Source organism: Melitaea cinxia, chromosome 2, assembly GCF_905220565.1.
Source record: "Melitaea cinxia chromosome 2, ilMelCinx1.1, whole genome shotgun sequence".
In the NCBI taxonomy this organism is placed as follows: Eukaryota; Metazoa; Arthropoda; class Insecta; order Lepidoptera; family Nymphalidae; genus Melitaea; species Melitaea cinxia.
In genome coordinates, this window is record NC_059395.1 from 16371337 (window position 1) to 16393321 (window position 21985).

At 32.3% G+C, this 21985-nt stretch overlaps 1 protein-coding gene across 1 annotated transcript; it reads right to left on the minus strand.

Annotated features, from left to right (window-relative positions):
• Positions 1-14: 14 nt before the first annotated feature.
• On the minus strand, positions 15-18201 carry LOC123662169. The gene is made up of 20 exons (XM_045597055.1): positions 17788-18201; positions 17382-17552; positions 16417-16676; positions 15737-15911; positions 15015-15103; positions 13866-14105; positions 12805-13069; positions 12094-12263; positions 10942-11065; positions 10071-10143; positions 9533-9814; positions 5601-6061; positions 4985-5339; positions 4080-4914; positions 2273-3794; positions 2052-2192; positions 1501-1617; positions 1021-1224; positions 666-777; positions 15-256 (listed from the first exon to the last, which is right to left on the minus strand). Exons 1-20 carry the CDS (start codon positions 18052-18054, stop codon positions 144-146), a joined length of 5976 nt encoding a protein of 1991 aa, XP_045453011.1. The 5' UTR covers positions 18055-18201; the 3' UTR covers positions 15-143.
• Positions 18202-21985: the final 3784 nt, after the last annotated feature.

Here is a 21985-nt window from a genome sequence, read left to right on the forward strand (position 1 = left end):
AAGTCAAATTGCCAAATACAATAATTTAATAAAATTAATATCCTACAAATTAATATCCTACGATAATTTTAAGATTTAAAATATATAGAAACATTAGAAGACACTTTTAAATTTGGAAAACTTTTGTAACGATTTTATTCACATCAGTCATCAGAGTCAATTGCGTCTGTGTCCAACGAACTAACATCAGCGTCAACATCGCTTGTAAGTTGCACATTTGTATTCCTCTCCAGTTCAGTATCATTGGTATCGTTCCCTGCAATTTCATATTGTAATATTATTGTTGGACTCAAAACATGGATCACGTCGATCTGTGGACTCAAAAGCCGTTATGCCAAAAACATGTTTGTGGGAAAATTATTGTAAACTTTTTCGTACATTTTTTAGCAAGCTCTCCAAAAATAAAGTAAATTTTGACATGAGGATTAATAAGTTAATTGTGTTAAAATCAAAAGATGAAAGTAAAAAAATTCAAATGGCTGTAATAAAGAGCATATACAAAAATTATGGGCTAAGTATAAGTAAGAATATACTTCCCATTATATAGCAAAGCCTAGGCAAGCAAATCTAAGCCAATTTCAAGCCAAATTTTTCCAATTGCTATAAATATAATGAATTTTATTATAGGACGACGACTTAAATTATAAATAATTTAAGTTTCTCACCTTCATTATTCCCATGAGAGAGATTCGTTACAATTATTTCAGGAATATTCATTGGTTCGTGAACGTTATGCGGTTCTCTAGTGGTAATACTCGATAAATCTACCAATATAGCCTGTACCAATAACACGATTATTTCATATTTATAGTATCAACACAATTTTTTAAAATTATTGGATAAAAAACATCTCAAATAAAATGATTGTAGCTAAACCACTATAAATTTAATGTCATCAAGATTTTCATTTTATGGAATAAGAAAATTTGTTATCAATTTAAAAAAAATAGTTATTATTTTAGTTAATAACACACCAAGTTAGCTAGTCATTTGTAGTATTTATTAAATGACAGCCCTCACCTCACTTGGTCCAGACGAAGCACTTGAGCTAAGCGAGGTCCCTCTCCCAGAGCTGTCCTGAGATTGGTCACTGTGTATACCCCTCCCATCACCAGCACCGGCACCAATCCCAACCCCTGGTTCTATTTCGTTTCCATTCAGATCGAAAACTGGTTCTCCCAGTAGAATTGGAAGAAAATCGTCTTCAGCTTCTGATTCTTCAATCTATAAGTCATAATTATTACCCACACACTTTTAGTATATTAAATGATATACATGTAATTAAATTATAGAAGTTCTTTTAGAATTTTTAGTTTGCACTAGTGGGTACTAGTAAAAGACATCTTATTCTTTTGAACACATTATCAATTTCTACACAGAAAAACGTGACTCCTCTTTGTTTGAGAAGAAGAAGATATAGACTAGTAAATTTAAAAAAGTAATATGTGCTTTTGCGAAATAGTTTCAGATCCTGAATCGATGCTATGATGATAATCTTACCGATGGTTGTTGACTGATGGCATTGAAAAGCCAATTAGGAACACTTATATCATCATCAACGAGGCACGATTCGTAAGTATCAGAAGATCGGCCAGATACAAACAATTCCTCTGAAACCTTAAAACAAAAAACATTTTACAGAAAATCAAGTTACGTGTTGTATAGTTAGAGTAAATTGATTTATCATCATCATCATCACTTCAGCCTCACATCCCATCACAGCTCCATCACTGCAGCGTGCCAAAAATGGCGTGAACTCATGTGTTTTGTCCATAGTCACCACGCTAGGTAGGCGGGTTGGTGGTCACCAAGCAGGGCTGACTGTATCGCACCGAAGACGCTGCTGCCTGTCTTCGACCTGTGTATTTCAAAGCCAGCAGTTAGTCGGTTATCCCGCCATTGGTCGACTTTTTAAGTTCAAGATGGTAGTGAAACTGTGTTATCCCTTAGTCGCCTCTTACGACATCCACGGAAAGAGAGGGGGTGGCTATATTCTTAATGCCGTAACCACACAGCATAAATTGATTTATATCAAAAGAAAATAAACTTACAGCTTGTCTTGCAGAACTTAACGCTATACTAGCAGTTTCAGAATCAATCAAGTTCACATTATCTATACGATCTCTTACAAATGAGCCAGTATTTATTGAAAATCCGCTAAAAGCCTGTGCAGCTAAAAGACCGTCTATATTCTAAAAAAAAATAATAAATCAGAAAAAGTTGTTATAACTATAACGTCAAACTATCGGAAGTAATTATGAAATTATCTCACATTTATAGTACTACGATCACTTCGTTCAAATATATCTTGTACCGAAGTTATATTTAATGTGTTATCGAATTCGTTGTCTGCTAAATAGTACTCTGAAAATTTTGAAGTCGATACTGATGATAAGTCGCTTGATTTCATTGAAAGAGAGTCGATTTCTTTTAGCGTTGTTTTGGCATCAGTATAATTTGTAATTGAGACGTTTTTATCTGATTTGGAAAGATCACGTAATGCATTTTCAATATCACTTTCTAAAATATTGTCTTCTGTAGCAATAACTGTTGTAATACTTAAAGGAGATGAGCTGCTGTTAAAACTACTGTTATGAATATCGTTTCTATTTAATATTATTGTTTCAGATCCTGAATCGATGCTATCGCGAGAACTAGTTTCAGTGATATGTATTTTTTGTTCTATTAGTTGTCTTATAGCAAACATAATACTATCTGTATTGTGAACAGACTGTTTAGGACTCTCGAATACGTGTGGATTCTCTTCTTTATTGCCAGTAAGAGAAAGTTGCTCATCATCTACAGATTGTAAGAAATATGAGTCGTTGCTGATGGTATTAGACTCGGTTAACCCTTTATCGCTGCAATCACTAGGGCTATCAACTAAGTCCTTAGTACATTTTAATATTTTATTAGACCTTGAGTCATCGGTTAAGTAACACGTTTGATTATCTCTAAGATTATCGTGAGTGGGTATTAAATTTTTGAAACATTTTTTTATGACCGTTGCCGAAATTGGTTTAAGCGTCGAGTTTCCAGTAGCAGATTGTGCCATAAAAACGCCCTTAGTTTTTCCAAGGAACGGACCAGCGATGCTCTTCGATATTTCTTTTCTAAATGAAATATTTTTAGATGATTCTGGAATATTTTCTTTGTTACTGCACATAGCTGTTGATTTAGTGAGAAATTTTTTGACGCTCTTGTAACGCTTTGTGTAACCTTTATTTTTTACAAATTTATTTTCTGCTTCAAAACCTGTTGTGCTTTTTTCTGTAGATGCACTTTTACTACTCGCACCTTTACAGTGTGATATTGTTGTATTTTGAGTATATGCAGCGCGAACAGTGGCTACACTATTAGGCGATGAACAAGTGGAGCTATTTTGAGAAGTTGGACTTTGATTTCGGTTGTGACTATTGTTATTATAAATTCTTTCTTCGGTAGATGTTGGAAATTTTGGACTGACACTACCCTTTAATTCATTTTCATTACGACATACTATGTAGTCATTTTTAATTTTCGTAGTGGCGGTAAATTTCAATAACTCTCGAATGATACTTTCTTTAATAAAATTGAATAATTCTACTTTATCTTTATCTAAACATGCAATCTTGGTATCAAATTTATTTTTATTATCACAATCAGTATTATAGCGGCGTTTTCTTCGTCTTAAATACAGCGGTATATAATTTTTCTTGTCAGAAATTTTCATTTTGTTTTTGGGTTGTTCAGGATTAAAATCTACTATGCGGCTTTCACGAAAGACTCGATCTGGCGTTTTAGTTTTCATCGTACTAAAAATAAACCACATTAGTAATTTATTATTGATAATTAAATATATTCAGTAATTGAAAATAAAATAATCATACCTCGTAGTGATTACGGAAGTCGTCTAAAAAAAGGTAAAGTATTAGAGCAGCTATTACAATGTAAAAAATGTACAAATATATAAAAAAATATTTTGTTAATACAAAAGTACCTTGATACGGTTTTTATTTGTTTTTGTTTCATTTCTTGTTTTCATATTATTTATTGTCGTCGTCGTATCTTTGTGTATTTTTTTATATGCTTCATTTGACTTGATTCTTTTTAATGTTGGTTTTATAGGTAGTTTTTTTGGTTTATTTACTTTTAAATTTACTGAAGCGTTAACAGTATTCATCTGTTTCATGTCGTTTGATTTCTTCTTCTTTTGAAGTGAATTGCTTCTTTTTATAACAATAGTGTGAGAATTTTTTCGACGCGTTGGACGCATGCGTTGCCATTCACCTTGATAAAGTACATCTTCAGAAACTACACGTTCCTTAAAGCTGTGCACATGAACCCCTCCACAAATAAGGTTTTTCTGAATATAGCTTATTTGAGATTTTTGGGCCGCAACGTTTTCTTCGCTAAATGATTGGATGCATATGTCGCTCATATTTTTCAGTGAATTTGTGAATTGTGACGGTGATTTTGGCAAACTGATTATACAACTATTTTCAGAACCAGAATCTCCTACTTTAAGAACGCTAGATTCAGGTTTTAAGACTTTAGTATCTGAGTTAGCACATTCTTTAGGATAATTAGAAATAAAAGGAAGTTCTTCCGTTGCCTGTGTCATTGTTAAACATTTTACGTTAAACATATCACCATCAGAATCTTTAATTGTAATACCCATAGCTGTGGGAAAATAACACATTCTTGTTGCATTGTTGGTGAATTCAGTACACGTACCAAACTCGCTAGTTTTTTTAGTGATTTGTGTGTTAGTTTCAGAATCTTCTATTTTAATACCGTTGGAGAAAATATTTGGTATTACAGACGATGAAGTTGTAGCCGAAATTGCTACACGAGTTAAAGAGACGTCTGGACCACATTGAGCATCTGTACTAAATTTTCGAATGCCCCTCGATGTTGTTGGTTCATTTATGTCTACAAATACATTATTCGTTTAATTAACCTGTTTCTTAATCATAAAATCTAAACATGTTTATTTACATACCATATATAAAAATCGTCTCTGAAGCTATACTTTCTGTATCTTTATTTGTCTTACAGAGAAAGTCCTCATCTTTTGTTATATTAATAACACTTTCCAATACTTCGTTGTCAACAACTTCAAATTCAAGAGGAGGATCAATTCCAATATTGCGACGCAATGGAATAGATTCTTCGCCGTTTTCTGTAACTATACCTATAAATAGGCTCTCTTCAGTAGCAGATATATCACGTTCTGCGTCTATAAATTGGTTTATATTTTTAGCATTATTATCATAGTTGACTGAATGATAAAATTCTTCCAAACTTTTTTCCCCTTGTCGATCAGGATTGCAAAGTTTTATCAAACTATCAGGAATCTAAAATAGATAACATTGATAATTTCTTACGAGTTTATTTCTTTCGTGTTTATTTCTTACTTTATTTATTATATTTACGCTTCAGCCTGTAATATCCCACGGCTGGGCATAGGCCTTTTTGCCCATGTAGGAGAAAGATCAGAGCTTAATTTACCACGCTGCTCCAATGCGATTTGACGGATATTTATTATATTTACTTTTAATTAATTGGCGTGGTTTTACCACGAGCTAGAATATTTTAAACAAATAAAAATATTTTACCGGTTTCGATAATTTAGATTGTAGCTTGTGATGCTCTCTTGATTTTCTTCTTTTAATTTTGTATCGACCATTTATTTTACTGCTGACCTTTTTAACAGTGTTTATTTTCTTAGGTTTCTTTCTGTACTCACTATTTTGATTGCTTTCACAAATGGGTTCAATAATTGTTTCACTCGCTTTACAAATACTTAGTTTTGAAGTTGTTACTTCATTGATAATAGGTGGACTATACATTTTTAGAAAAGAATCAATTCTATTACGTCTTATTTCGTTATCATTGTTTTCATTGCTTTTTGAATAATTATTATATAATAAAGGAACCAATTCGATAGAATTATTGATAATCTCTTCGTTAATGTCATCATTTGTTTTCAGAATGACGTCATATACGTCTGAATTAAACGTTACCGGATCATTAGCATTTGTTAAATTGTGAATTGTATTAACTTTATTAAAAGTGTCTGCAAAATTAATAGAAATTAGATTATGAAAACTACCTACAACCAATAAAACTTTGGCCAAAACAAAAATACACATACTGTCAAATTCGTCTATACCATCACTTGTAACGCTTATTGTTTTATGATATTCAAAATCTAGCATATCATTTTTATCATTTTCAAAATCCATGACACAGTTTATACTTATTGAACCATCAAATAATAATTAAGGTTAAATGTACTTTATTATTAAAAATAACATTTTAATGAATATTAATTTTAATTTTCACTGAGGTAGGGCTCAGTAGGAATTTCCTGCTCAAAATATGGAGCAGCCCGACTGGGGTAGTACCTCGACCTTAAAGAAAATCACAGTAAAATAATACTGTTTTCAAGCAGTATTGTGTTCCTGTTGGTGAGTAAGGTGACCAGAGCTCCTGGGGGGATTGGGGATTGGGTCGGCAACGCGCTTGCGATGCTTTTGGTGTTGCAGGTGTCTATAAGCTACGGCAATCGCTTACCATCAGGTGAGCCGTACGCTTGTTTGCCGACCTAGTGACATAAAAAAAAAGAATAAATAATATACCTGAGGGCACTAAATCGTAGTATTTAGAAAGGATATCTCTTCTGTAAATAGACAAAGAAATCAAATTAATTATTCAGGAACGCATATCACATGTAGATGAGATTTTACAATAAAAATCTTACACAGTATTATCTCGTTTTTGTAATATTTTCATGTTTTTACCATCATCGTTTTCATTACCTGAAACTAATGTGGTTGTAATAACAGAACAGTCCTTGTTTAGTAAGTATTAGGTACCTAAAAAATTAGGTGTTCAGTACTTATATTAATATCTTCGGTTAAATAGAAGTGGCATTAATCAAAAATAGCAAATTTTGCAATACGCGCATTTAAAGTTTTTACTTTTATTGAAATTATTTTTTTCTTATAATTTTTATATTTACATGTAAGTATTATATATAATTTTGAAGGTATTTACATAAATATTAAGATATCGTTGTTATTTCAAAAAATAAAAATATTTGTAAAAAATGGCAGAGCGACATTTTTCTACAATCAATATGGCGATGACCGCAGTGTACTGAAATGACACTGATGCCATCTAGTGAGCTTGACGTGTAGTTTTTTTTAATTTACTTCCACGCACTCAAAATGCCCATACCTTTTGTTAATCATGCATGCATTATTATAATACCACAGGCGATTTTTCATTACAACTACAAATCGTCAGTCCTATGACTGCCTAGTAAAACTAGGACGTGGTCCGACGCTGACGGGTTTATTTTTTTTCCTTACAATTATTGTTTGATGGAAAAGTATACATCTCATCATTCATTCGTAATTTCTGAACATATTATTATTTTTCTTACCTATGCCTATATTTACACTTATTTGCTAGTTATCATATATGTACACTTATGTCCTACTTACAATATACACTTATCCTATGTTACTATTAGTAAGGGTTTTTTCTTCTTCTAATATATTTATTTATATATAGTTATTATTAATATTTATCTATTTATAATTTATTTATTTCTATTATTTACTTACATTTCACTACATTGTACACTTACATAAATACACCCCGATTATTACATATCTACCTACTTTGTTTTTATATCACTAATTCATAGACCTGGTCCCCACGCCTGTCCCCAGCATCTTGAGCAGAACCCTTGCCAGCGACATACAAGCTGTGTGTTTTTCACGACGTTGTTTGTTGTTCACGACGTATAGTTTTATAAAGATTATTTTTTCCATATAAAAATAATGTTGTTAGGAGACTCTTTCCAGTAACAACCCAACTTTTAGAAAATTTCGAGAAATGTCATTTTTCCATTTAACCGATGACTAAACTGACAACCGGTCTGGTGTAGTGGTGTGAGTAGTCGTCTAAAACACCGATGGCTCACGGGTTCGATTCCCGCTCGGGATGGATATTTGTATTTGTACAAATATTTCTTTCCGGTTTGGATATCTGCCCTAGTGGGCCTCCCCACCGTGCCTCGGAGAGCACGTTAAGCCGTCGCTCCTGTTGTTATCATAAATACCTGATAGCGATCGTTACTCATAGTAAGAAACATATCTGCCAACCCGCAGTGAAGCAGCGTGGTGGACTAAGCTCCAATCCTTCTCTTACATGGAGAAAGAAGCCAATGGCTAGTAGTAATTTTAAAATAGTAAGTAATTTTAAAAAGTTGTGGAAGCGGATCCATTACAAACCACGTCCGAGATAGCTTCAGGCTGCGGTGTTAGTGATAAAACTGTTTTAATCCACTTGAAGCAAATTAGGAAAGTAAAAAAGCTAGAAAGGTGGGCACCTCATGAATTGAGTGAACCAAACCGACAAACGCACTTAGACTGCTTACTGTGTTACATTACTCAACCGGCACAACAATGAAGGAATTTTAAATGGAATCATTACATGTGATAAAATGTGGATCATGTACGATAATTGGAAGCGCTCATCGCAATGGTTGAACCCTGACGAGCCAGCCAAATCCCGACTCAAGCAAAAATTGACTCAAAGAAGCTACTTGTGAACGTTTGGTGGACTAGTGACGATGTCGTTTCTAGCTTTCTTAAATCTGACCAGAAAATTATGGCAGACGTCTATTGTCAGCAACTGCAAATCATGATGGAAAAGCTAGCAGCTAAAAAACCGAGGCGAGTCAATCGCTCTAGGCCACTGCTGCTTCAGAACAACACTAGACCACACACTGCTCAGCAGGCGGCTACCAAATTAGAGGAGCTTCGATTGGAATGTCTAAGACATCCACCGTACTCCCCGGATCTTGCTCCGACAGATTACCATTTTTTTTTTCGAAATTTTTATAACTGCTTGCAAGGGAAAAATTCAACTCTCATAGATCAGTATTAGTAGATTTTAGCTAGGCGTTAGATTAAGAACCGTCATTTTGAAGTTAGTTGGGTTAGGGTTATTTTTTTTATTAACGAAATTATGTCGATAAACGGTCAAATTGTGAAGTTAGATATAGGGTTATTTTTTTCGAAGGGGGAGTCCAAACTGCCATCCAAAAAAATCCAACCGGGGAGTTCAAACATTTTAGTTTTATTGATTCCCGTCCGAATGGTTTTTTAGTAAAGGTATCAATGAACTACCTATAAAACGGCAAAAGTGCATAGATAACAATTGTTCATTACTTTGATTAATTAAATATATTATATATAAAAAAAAAATCGACTTTGTTTCGACCATACAAAACGCCAATTTCAAATGTAACGACCTAATACATAGTATTCTATGTTATGTATTAGGAGTTTTGTAAACAGCTATTTATCATTTATATCAATAGCTATAATACAAAATTTTGAATTTTACCAAGTATTTACTGTAAAAAAATATAAATTACGATGGATCATAATCTACATTTCCACAAGCATTTATTCTTGAACCAACAATACTGTAATAATCTAACTAAAAATAAAATATACTTCTTATAATAATGAATTCTCACAATACTCAATAGGTTTCATTTGATAACTCTCAAAGTAATGTCGTCTCCTTCTTTCAATGGCTTTTTCCGCAAGAGTGAGAAGGTCAAATAACTTTAACTGCATCCAATTAGCTGGCGGTGGATTTGGGCGTTGTTTACTAGTGTACAGAGCTAATTTCATCAAGCGACAGACGATGCGATCTAATTCTATTGTTATATCTTCGTCAGCAGTAAGCAATGTTCGTAGCTTACGTACTTTCTGATCAAGAGCGCGTAGAAGACAGCGGCCTAAAGTAGAGAGTAGTTTCTGGTTTAAGTTTGACTTCATAATCTATTATAAATACGTTGAACCGAGATAGAATCAAATAATTTATTAATATAGACGTACAAAATAAAATATTGCATATTATTTCTTAGTTTTTTTAGGGTACCAATGACATTTTTAGGTGGATTCAAGGGAACGCTGACTAGATTATACAAAATAGGTCCGATAAGCTCAAATTGCTACAATAATATTATTGTAATATAATGTTAAACAGTGAACGCAAACCATTATAGGCTGGCACAGCCGCGCTATCATCTGATATTGAAGTGGAATGCACACCAGAAATGTCCCACTGCAAAAACATAACCATAAATTATAACTATAATGTGACTACCATAATCAGATTTATAAATTTATAGCAATTACGAAAACTTAATCTATTTAATATAAGACGCGTTGGCGCAGCTTTCACAGCACTGCTGTTGCGTGATCACGGGTTCGATCCCGCACATGATGAACATTTGCGTGACAGACAGATGTTTGTCGTCAGTCGTGGTCTGGGCGTTTGCGTGTGTTTGCGGACCCCCGATACAAGAGAAAATCTCACTGGGAGACATTGAGTGTGAAGCGTTATATTATATAAATGAATGTCTGTCTGTATGTCCTTGATAGAATCGTAAAGTATGCTATATATTACTTGTCTTTTTGTCTAAATTTCGGATTTTAATGAAAACAGTTTACACCTATAAATGATTTTGGTTCAAAATATTCAAAACAAGTTTTTTTGCACAAATTTTTTATTTATTTTTTAATTTGGATCAAAACACTTATTACTTATTGTTAAGCTATAATATTATATATACACTAAGTCGTTGTGAGGTATAATAAAATATTTAAGCACCTTCCATTTCACAAACACTTTTCACTTTTATCAGGAAAAAAAATTAACATTGTGAAAGGAGTGACAAAAATAATTAAAAATATAAATAGTAAAAATAACCAAAAAATAAAATAAAATAAATCTTCAAAATCGGAAAAACCAAAAAAAAACACTCCAAAAGTACTTTATCAGCTGACCAACTTTTCTCCTCATCTGCCACTTCTTATATCCTTAAATAATTAGTTAGCTGATTAAAAATGATTATTTTACATTGGATCTAGCATCCTCTTGCCGAACACCATCTTGAGTGTCTAAAGATATATTGTCGACCACTAAACGAGTGTATATCACTAAATCGTCCATTATATCATAGCCATTCCAATCAAGAAGCTCCCTAAAACAAATTAAGCAATACATTAAAAAGTCGTAAAACTCATTCATGTAAGTATGGCACAGCAGAAAATATCCTGTTCAAAATGTGGAGCAGCCCGTCTGAAGAAACACTTCAACCATATTGAAGATCCCAGGTAAATAACACTGCTTTAGTGTTGTGCTCCTGTGGTGAGTCAAGTAGCCAGAGCTTTGGATAGCGCTTGGATAGACCTTGGAGGGCTGGCAATAATCTTGCGATACTTTTACGCCGAGTTGCACGAAAAGAAATTAAAATTTAAGTAGTGATTAAACTAATTTAATCGCAAGAATTGTATGAAATTCTTGTGATTAAATTAGTTTAATCTCTACTTAAATTTTAATTTTGTTTCGCGCAACTTCAGCGTTAGTGTTCCATGCACCCAATGAGAGCTTCGTGCAAAACAATGTTATTAGCCCTTTTTAGATCTTAGTGTGCCGCCGGCGCGAGGTTTTTTATTCATAGTAAATAAAAATAATGTGACAATAATACTAATAGGGTCGACTTTTTTTTCTAGACACAGGCTTATTGTGTTGTAAATTTTATTTGTGACGTCTTTTTTACTGATCATTTTACATAAACGAAATTGTTGTCTTTTAAAAAGATGGTCGATTAATTATTATTATTTTTTTTCGTAATTCCGTATCTATACTAATTCTTAGTAAAAATATTCAATATATTATCGGGTTTTGAAATAATTTTAGCAATATGTTATCGTTAAATATTTGAAAATAAATTGAATGTTACTTTCGTCTATGGCTTCTTAATATTGTTCATTCATTTGCTCTTTGTGTCACTTTACTAAACTTACAATATTACTCTATTGACTGTGGTCGGAAGTACGCTATATTTGTTTACTAAATAAGACTGTTCCAAAAAAAAAATAGAATATAGGGCACAATATTAATAATGATAAATAATATCAATAAATGTTATTAATAAAATATAATTAATGGCAACACAAACTAGGTGCTTCATACAAATTTTATACGAGTAATTTAAGAAATACATACTTCACTTTGTCAACATCAGTTGTAATATGTTTTACAGCTTTCATCAATTGATCAATAGGTATCGCTATTTTATGTGATTCTCCCGAAAAATCTCCAGGAATCACACTATCTACGAAAGCATTTAATTCCTCCGATATTGTATCCAGAATACGGCTGTCCTCGGATTTAACCTATTAAAAAAAAATGATTAATATAATTATAGGCGTAGTTAATATTAGTAGCGAATTATGTACCATAATTTAAATATTCGGTAACAAAAGACTAGACTTTTAGAACTGTTAGAGTACGTGCGCGCCTGACGACCGCGGGCGACGGGAGGCGGCGGGGAGCAGCGGCGACGAATTCAATTATCATCCACGACGCCAAGCCGTCAGCACTATTTTTTTTTTTATCCGCGACCCCAAGCCGTCCATAGTTTTATATACTTTTATATTTTATATACAACGATATATGATACAAAGAAATACAGTCCATTTCACTAACCAGCATCAGGTAACCAGTTTTCCCTAACCACTGCGGCACAGGGCACTGGCCCCAGCAGAAACTTTTGTTACAAGGAAACGTGCACAAACTTTAATGAAAAAATTTAAATACCTGATAGAAGAAATTATGTTTTTACAGGTTTTAAATCTACTAAAATATAGTTGCTATAGTGAATATGAGTTTTTATGTTATTTCAAAAAATAAAACTAAAAGAAAAAGAAAACAAACCTCATATGGATAATTATACTCCCTAACAATTTTGTAATATTGATTCCAGTAAGGCGCATTATCTCCCCAATTTATATTGTACCAAACATGATGTTCTCCGAACTCCTCATTTGTTTTGTCTTTATTAAAATTGAGCATCTTAGTTAAGTAACGTATTTCATCAACTACTTCTCGTGTATGATCAAAATTATCAGTCTTATTCTTCGCCATTAAACCCTGTGTGACTTTTGTGAATTTCTTTACTTGAATTGTTGAACAGTTTAACCTAAAAAGTTAATATAGTTAGTATTAAAATTTAGAGAGATTACAATGAATTCAATTCTAATAGTACCTACGTCAACTGGGATACATAAGGGTTTAGAAATTTTAGTTTCTATTTTAACATGATACCAGATCAACTTTGATTTTGATACAATAGAACTAGGACTAATAATGGTTATCTATAATATAAAAATAAGTCGCTGAATGTGTTGCTAAGCGCAAAACTCGAGAACTGTTGGACCGATTTCGCTAATTCTTTTTTTAAAATATGCCTTGAAGTACGAGGATGGTTCTTACGGAGAGAAAAATTGTAAAAAAAAATTAAATTTCCTGAAAAAGTCTAAAAACAACACTTTTCTATACTCCCATACAAAAGATTTGTGATAATACTTAAAAGTCAATTTGAACTTTAATACCATACGATAAAGTTTGTGTTAGGCGATACGAAGTTCGCCGGGTCAGCTAGTTTGTTAATAAAAACCAATTTGAGATCATTGCGAGATTTAGTAGTCTCTGCAAAATGACTACATAATTTCCGAAATTAATAATAAAATAATGAATAGATAATAAATCTACTATTTTAATAAAATAGTCAACTATTACATTTATTTTTTCATTTTTTTTTTTTTTTGTAAATGTTCACACTCATCATACATTCTATTAAATAGGGCAAGATATTACAAAAAAAATGTGTATGTTTATGTACTTAAACACTAAAATTTTATCTAAATATTTCTATTCTACTAAGATATAAAATTACAGTAGGTACATTATACTATTTTTAAAACAGAACCATAGACCTGCTGGCAACATCTTCTATCTCATAAACTCTATTAAACTTTTTTCTGCTCGGTATAAGTACATTGAAGTGCATCTCATCATCAAACATAAGAAAATTCTTTCCTAGTTCCAAATCTAAATTACACTGGAGTGTTTTATCTTGATATCTCAGATTTTCGAGAGAAAGTATAGGCGATGTTGTTATAACTATTGTCATACATGATTGCTGATTTATTAATAACTTGGCGTATGATTCATCGCTAACAAAAGAATGTATTTAAATATCATAGAGAAATGGGTATCTACCAATAAAACTAAATTCTACAATTCAGCAGTAATATTTTTCTCCAGACTGGTAAAGCAAAGCTGAATAGTTTTGTTTACTTCAGCCTATCGCAGTCCACTGTTGGACATAGGCCTCTTGATTACAAAAAAAATATTTAAGAGCCATACTATGACCCACAGAAGCAAGAAAATAACGATGATACACTTAAAGACATGCAAATCATTGTGTCTGATTCTTCTCTTACATTGGGAAAGAGGCCTACGCTCAACAGTGGGATAATACAGGCGAAGCGAAGCGAAATCCTTGTGTGTAATAAAATAAAAGGTTTAAGGACTCAAAGTCTAACCTTTCCAACATTTCAAAGCTACCTTCTGTTAAACTACCAGTTTTTTTTTACACTACTATTGTTGTTTAACTTTTTTTTGTAAAATCATAAAATATATCATGATTCAACCTTTAACATGCCACTGCTGGGCATAGGTCTATTTCCCCATTTAGAAGCAGGATTGGAGCTTAATACACCATACTACTCCACTGCGCGCTGGCGGATACATTTCCTTCTACAAGTAACAACCGCTATCAGGTATTTATGATAACAAACGAAGCCAACAGCTTAACATGCTCTCCGAGGCATGGTGGGGAGGCCCACAAGGACAAACGTCTAAACTGGAAAGAAAATTTTCTACAAATACAAATATTCATACATGTGGGAATGAAACCTAAAAAACGTCGGTGTTTAGGCGCCTATATGCACCACTACCAGAGCGGTTGTTACTATTAGAATATATAACACAAAATATGAATGACTTCCTTTTAAGCCAACAGAACTAATTTAAACTAACTTTATTGTGAACAGTGAAGAATTTTAAACTTAAAAACTTACTTATTTTCTAAGCACAGCATATCATCTGAGATCGAATCTGGGCTCTCCCAACTATCAGATATATCACTTAAATTATTCGGGCTAGGTCCCTCTGAAAACGATACATTAATTATAATTATATAATACTGCTCACTAATGTATATACTATAAGCATCAACAGATTTTGAGCGCTCACTAACAGAGAAGAGATTGGTTTGCACACTATGAAGTTGTCACAAACATAAGATAGTTTGCTTTAGTACAAATATTAAAATAAATATACTGTCGATGTATTTAGTAATTATTAAATATACAATTAGTATCCATAAAATATTCTAGTAAAGTTGAAGGTCAGCGCTCAACGTCTATGCCAATAATTTATTTTTATATTATAAGGTAGGCACACAAGCGTACGGCTCGCCTGATGGTAAGCAATTACCATAGCTTACAGAGGTCTGCAACATTAAAAGCATCGCAAGCGCGTTGCCAACCTTATCCCCTGTTCCCCTCAGGAGCTCTGGTCACCTTACTCACCAACAGGAACACAACACTGCTTGAAAACAATATTATTTAGCTGTGATCTTCTGTGAGGTCGAGGTACTGCCCCAGTCGGGCTGCTTCATATTTTAAGCAGGTAATTTCCTGCTGTGCCCTACCTCAGTTAATAATCAAATAATAATTATACTATAGATAACTATTAAACTTAAAATGCAGTCAATAAGAACAAATAAAACTATCAACACACTTGCAACAAGAGCCAGACTGTTGAGTGTTAAATCGGGCTGTTTCTGATATTCCTTGGCAACAAATAATGCAAGCTGACTACAGCAACCAAGATGCTTTGTATCAGGGGGTCCAGGGCCTATTCCTTTAGTAACGACCGTGTACTGTGGATAGCGACTAACAATGTTACTGCACCTGTAAATGATAAAATAGGTTTTGAGATAACTTTAGAATGTTAATCAAAACAAAACATTTTACCAATTATGTTATGTTATAATATTTGTAGTATTGTAAACAGAAGTACACATTTTTCAGTAGTTATTTTATACAAATCAAATTGTATAAATAAATTATTATTAATCTTAGGTTTCTGTAAAATAAAATAAACTAATTCTTTCACTATCATAGTTTTTCTTATATATATTATTTTCTTAGATATATTATTTCAAATAAACTTCGGCCTGTGTATTTTGAAGCCAGCAGTTAGATGGTTATCGCGCCATCAGTCGGCTTTTTAAGTTCTAAGGTGGTAGTGGAACTGTGTTATTCCTTAGTCGCTCTTATGACACCCACAGGAAGAGAGGGGGTGGATATATATATATATATTTTACATAAAAAAAATTGATTAAAGAATTTAAAAATTATATATTTACAAATCTATTGACATTTAAAGCTTGAAAAATTATACAAAATAAATTACCAGTCATGAAACTGTTCTCTGCTCCACTCAAAGAAATGGTCAAGTCTTCTAAAACCATTTGGTTGCAGATATTTGAAGAGGACATTAAAATCACCATTGGGAGTTGTTAGAACTACTACTCTTGGTTTAATAAATCCGAACACATTATGAACAAATCTGTCCAGGTCGTGAGGGAACATGTGTTCTATCATCTCAATGGCTACAACTGCATCACATCCTATCAGCCTATAATCTGGGTCAGCTGCATTTCCTTGAAATAGCTGAAATTATTGTTGAAATTTAATTATTTTAGACACATTTTTTTTATATGTCTTGGTTGGCAAACATTGTTGACGCCTTGTTGACCCTATTGGTGAACCTCTTTGGGATTTTTGACCTCCTTACTTACCGCAGGATTATGATATTACTTGAAAGCAGATTATTTAGTAAGTCTAAGTCTGTAAGCTTAAGGTACTTCCCTAGACTGACAACTTCAGATTTTGAGCAGAATGTTTCCTTCTGTGTCCCACTTCAATAAAAATTATCTTGCTTGACAGACATTATCCTGACTTGCAAACTGTCAAAGGCATGAAGTTTAAAGAGAAAATAAAAATCCGAATGACAAAGGACACCCCTATTCTCATATCTACCAAATACAAAATATTTATAAAAGTCAGTCGAGCTGTTTGATAGGAGTGGACAAGTATGATTATGAAATTTTTATATATTACATATCTTACTTTAAGAGGAAACAAAAATATAATAATAAATATAAAGAACGAGAAGAATATCAAGATTTTAAATTGAAATAATATGGTTACTAGATCAAAATTACATCTACTTTTAATTTATAAGTACACTTATATATAATATATACTTATTTATTTATTTAAATTATAATATTAAAACACTTAAATACAATATATACCCTTTTATAGATATTTAATTTAATATTTACAATAGATATTACATATTTAATAACTTACAGTAACATACAATGGATCTTCTCTCTTTGGCACATAGGTATCACATACCAGTAGGTCAGAGGAACACTTAAGAGGTATGCTCTCAAGATCAACACCAAGAATATGTTTAACTCCAGGTACATCTTTCAAGTACTTTGTAAAGCTCAAGTCATGGTAACCAAATTCCACAACCTAAAAAATTAACAATATACTAACTTTTAAGACTTATATGGTAATTATTTGTTTTTTTTTTTTATTGTTCAATATCAATTAATCTTTATGAATAATATAGGAAAAATAAATAGAGGATAATAGAACATTAAAACTTCTTTGACAAGCGCAATAAAAAATATTAAAATCATTATTGGTATATCTTTAGATTTTTTTATCATTCTTGAGACTATGAAAAAACTTTTGTTTATTATACCTTTTCCAATTGACCACTCCAACGCTCATCCATAAGGCAATCGACGACAGCGGCATACCGCTGCGCACATACCGGTGGAAAAAATACTACCCCCTTAACATTATCATATTCTGCAGAAACATGTTCATCAAAAGAGTCTTCATCTTCACTGTTGTCATTTGTTTTCAATTGCCCAGTAATTCTTTTGTAATACGGCCTCAGCAATCTATCGATCACGGATATTAAAGATTCCCGAAAGAATATCAAAGTTTGCAATGTTATTATCATTTTAAAGGAAAAATACTAAAGATACGTATTTTGTCATTTATGTCCTGATAATGTGGCTAACGTATTTAAAATGATGTTCACATGTTCACCACTGTTTTAGTGTTTTGTTTTGATTCATAAATTCTCTTACCGGCTGTCACTTTTGACCTGTACTCGATTGACAAGTGGATGTGTCATTTCGTCTATATTAAAATATATATACAGAGAAGTTAGGAAAAATAAGAAACACATCCGCGAATGATTGTGTTTGTTAAAATAAATGTTTTAATTCATGAATGTTTCTCAAAGGAAGATAAATTTAAATAATTGTGTTTGCAGGCAAACGAAGAAAAACCGACTTAAATTATATCGACAAGTAATACAACGTAGGTAGACGAAAAAATAGTCAAGTAAATACACATTATCAAAGATTACTCCAAAAGTTGTAATCAGATCTCGATAAAATTTAAATGTGACCACACGATAAACATCGGCTTTCGATTAAATTAAAATCATTAAAATCGGTACACCCAATAAAAAGTTATGCGGATTTTCGAGAGTTTCCCTCTATTTCTCTGGGATCCCATCATCAGATCCTGGTTTCCTTATCATGGTACCAAGCTAGGGATATCTCCTTTCCAACAAATGAAGAATTACCACAATCGGTATATATATATACGGTCGAATTGAGTAACCTCCTCCTTTTTTTGAGGTCGATTAAAAAAAGGAGTTTCAAAATATATTTGTAAAGAAATAAATAAATAAATTAAATGGAAAAAGATTTTTTTAATATGGCGGAATTTTTAGAAGTCGATAATCAAAGTTTTGATTTATTTTGCAACTGAGACTTTTCTATACAAGTAAATAAATAGTAAAAGTAAATAATATGTATGTGTATGTATGGATGTATACATGGTGCATATACCAAAATAATATTTTTTAGAATTGTTGTCTGTCTGTCTGTCTGTCTGTTTGTTCCGGCGAATCTTTGAAACAGCTGTAACGATTTTGACAAGACTTTCACTGGCAGATAGCTAATAAAATAAGGAGCAACTTAGGCTACTTTTATTTTAGAAATTTATTTATTTTATAATTCTGCGAACTGAAAAATAACTTATTTGTCAAATTCCACTCGTATGAAGTCGCGGGCACAGCTAGTGAATTATAAAATAACATAGTAGTACTATAGTGACTATCTATCTATTTTTTGTTAATAGGTAGTTACATCACATCAGGTACAATATACGTTGGTATATTGATTATAATACTACCTATAGTATACTATTATAGTAGGTATTTTTAGATATATATATTATAATATTATTTAAGTATTTACTAAGAAAAATATTCACTCGTTTGAGAAAATAGATCATAAATCAACATTTTATAAATGCACGTACCTACGTTACCATTATGACATAAAATGTAGGTAGTACTAGAAAAAAATATACTAAAAGCAAACCAGTAAAGTAAAAAGATCATACTAAACGCTGAAAGTGACAAATTATGTAATACATACAGGGTAAATACTCAATGCGCGATATACGCTTGCGTGCTATATTCTATTTTTAACCGACTTCAAAATATATATATAATCGAGGATAACTTTGTCGGGAGATATTCTAAGTGTGGTACCATGATAATGAAACCAGGATCTGATGATGGAATCCCAGAGAAATCGAGGAAAACCCTCGAAAATCGTAGTGACGACTAGTGCGTTTGTTAATTTTTTTCGTCTACTTAGGTTGTATTACTTATCGATATATCTAATTCATGTTAGTTTTTATCGTTTGCGAACAAACACAATTACATTACAAGTTATTGCTTCGAACATGGAGGATACATAATTGTATTATTTCGGAAACGAAAAATACAACTTTTATTTACATTGACAAGTAATAGAAAGAAGGTAGTTGAAAAATATTCAATTATATAGGCATTATTAGCGTCAAATCGAGATTGAATCCATGGATTGAATTTAAATAACATAAGACTAAACCCATTTTTCAATTGAATAATTACTAAAATCGGCACACCCAGTGTAGTTATGAGGTATCACACATAAAAAATACAGTTGAATTGAGAATCACCCCCTTTTTTGAATTTGGTTAAAAACTCAAAACAAATTTATCAACAATATTATGATTAGAAATAATAGTGTTTGTAACCGATTTATGTATTTATTAGTGTTTGTACCATGCGATAATGTCATAATAATTTACATTTTACTAAATTTCAATCTTTTCTATGATTAAGAATTCTCAAAAGAAATTAAAACTCACTTGCGATTTTTCATTATTCACTATCTTATAATATCATATAGACTTTAGAAAATAGTTATTCGTCTATGTCCTGATTTCTAAAAAAAAAATTATACACTTTATTATTTTTTATTTTATATACATATAATAATTGACATCACAAAATAAACTGTTAAAAAAATTTAAACCTACCCTTACATGACGAAGACATGTGATGCAGCGACAAGCAATGTATTTAGAAATGACATAGTGCATAGAAGTCAGTTCAACAACTTACTGACTTGATATTTTTTTTTTTTTTTTCATTTAGCTTTTACTGAATTTTTAAATAGATTTGTTTATAAAAATGCAAACAAAATGATCGTATAAAAAAGTGAGTGTGGTTTAAACCAGACGAGTGAAGTAAAACTTGCTATCTTCACTGACTTATATATCCCTCTCAACTTCCTATCACCTCGCCCGATCACACTTATCATAACGCTCTCATCACGCATTTACAAGCTTAATCCCCAATTCAAGTGTGTTTTACTTCTAAAACTCCTGTAGCAGATTGATTTAAGGCTCAAGGCTGATGATGAACTGCCTCACAATGTGAGCCATTTTAGGAAAATCTGTCTTTTGAACACGATCATTGATCAGTCAAGAGAAATTTTCTTAAGATGTTAGTCGAAACTCTTTGTTACAAAACCATTGACTGACACAATACGGAATATTATGGTAGGCTAGATTTCACATGCTAGCAATCTTGTGGGAAAGGTTTTGCTCAGCGCGCTGATCGGTATATTAGCACTAGGTATATCAGGCAGTGGGTACCATCCCGACGACGTTATAAGCCGAGGTGCGATCTCGCTAGGAGACACCCTTAGGACGAACGTCACCCGTGCCCGCCGAAAAGGGCCCACATCTTCCTTCGCGGCCGGTTTGCCTAAGTGCCCGGCCCCTCTCACCGGTGACGCTGTAAAGGCCAGTAGGGCCAACAGCAACTGTCATTTCGAAAAAAAAAAAAAAACAGGCAGTGGGAAACGGTTTTATGGGGATAGTCTCAAGTTCAGTTTTTTATTCAAGTTTATTTTCCAGTTCAGATATTTTAAACAAAATAATACAATAAAGCAATTTTTTTTTTGTTGTGTTATTGGACTTTCTAAATCATTATTAAAATATAAGGTAATTCCGAATGTTATAATTAACAAATCTGGCACACTGGTCTATATAGACCATAGAGGTGTAGGTTTTTTGTACTTTGTGGCGAGCTAAGCATATCAATTCATCAATGATATGTGCGAGAAGAATGAATAATGCTACTATTTCTTTTATCCGAAGTGAAGCGAGATGCTCGTACCAACCAAGTTGATGAAATAGTACACTTTATTTAAATCTTAGGATACTTAATATGCTTCATGATTTATTATTATATTAAATTTTTTTTTAAATATTAGTTTATAACACGTCTGTACTTCTCAAATGACGAATATAGAGTCCTGTCAAGAATCGAGTTTTCTATATGTTTTCTGAAGAACATGTCAGAAACAATTTGAAATAATATCAAGATTGAAATTATATGAATGTTTTCATTAATTTTAGTCTAGGCGCATTTAGTTAGCAGAAAGACTTGGGAAAACTACACAATATTTTTTCAGAGATGGTGATAATCGATATAGTGGAACAGTAGATTGATTTACAATGATTGCTCT

Coding starts and splice junctions, on each gene's coding strand:
- LOC123662169 (XM_045597055.1), bottom strand. CDS start 18,054: ATGATAATAACATTGCAAACTTTGATATTCTTTCGGGAATCTTTAATA. Junction 17,553..17,787: donor GGAGTGGTCAATTGGAAAAG/GTATAATAAACA, acceptor TTAATTTTTTAG/GTTGTGGAATTTGGTTACCA. Junction 9,815..10,070: donor GCCAGCCTATAATGGTTTGC/GTTCACTGTTTA, acceptor TCTCTACTTTAG/GCCGCTGTCTTCTACGCGCT.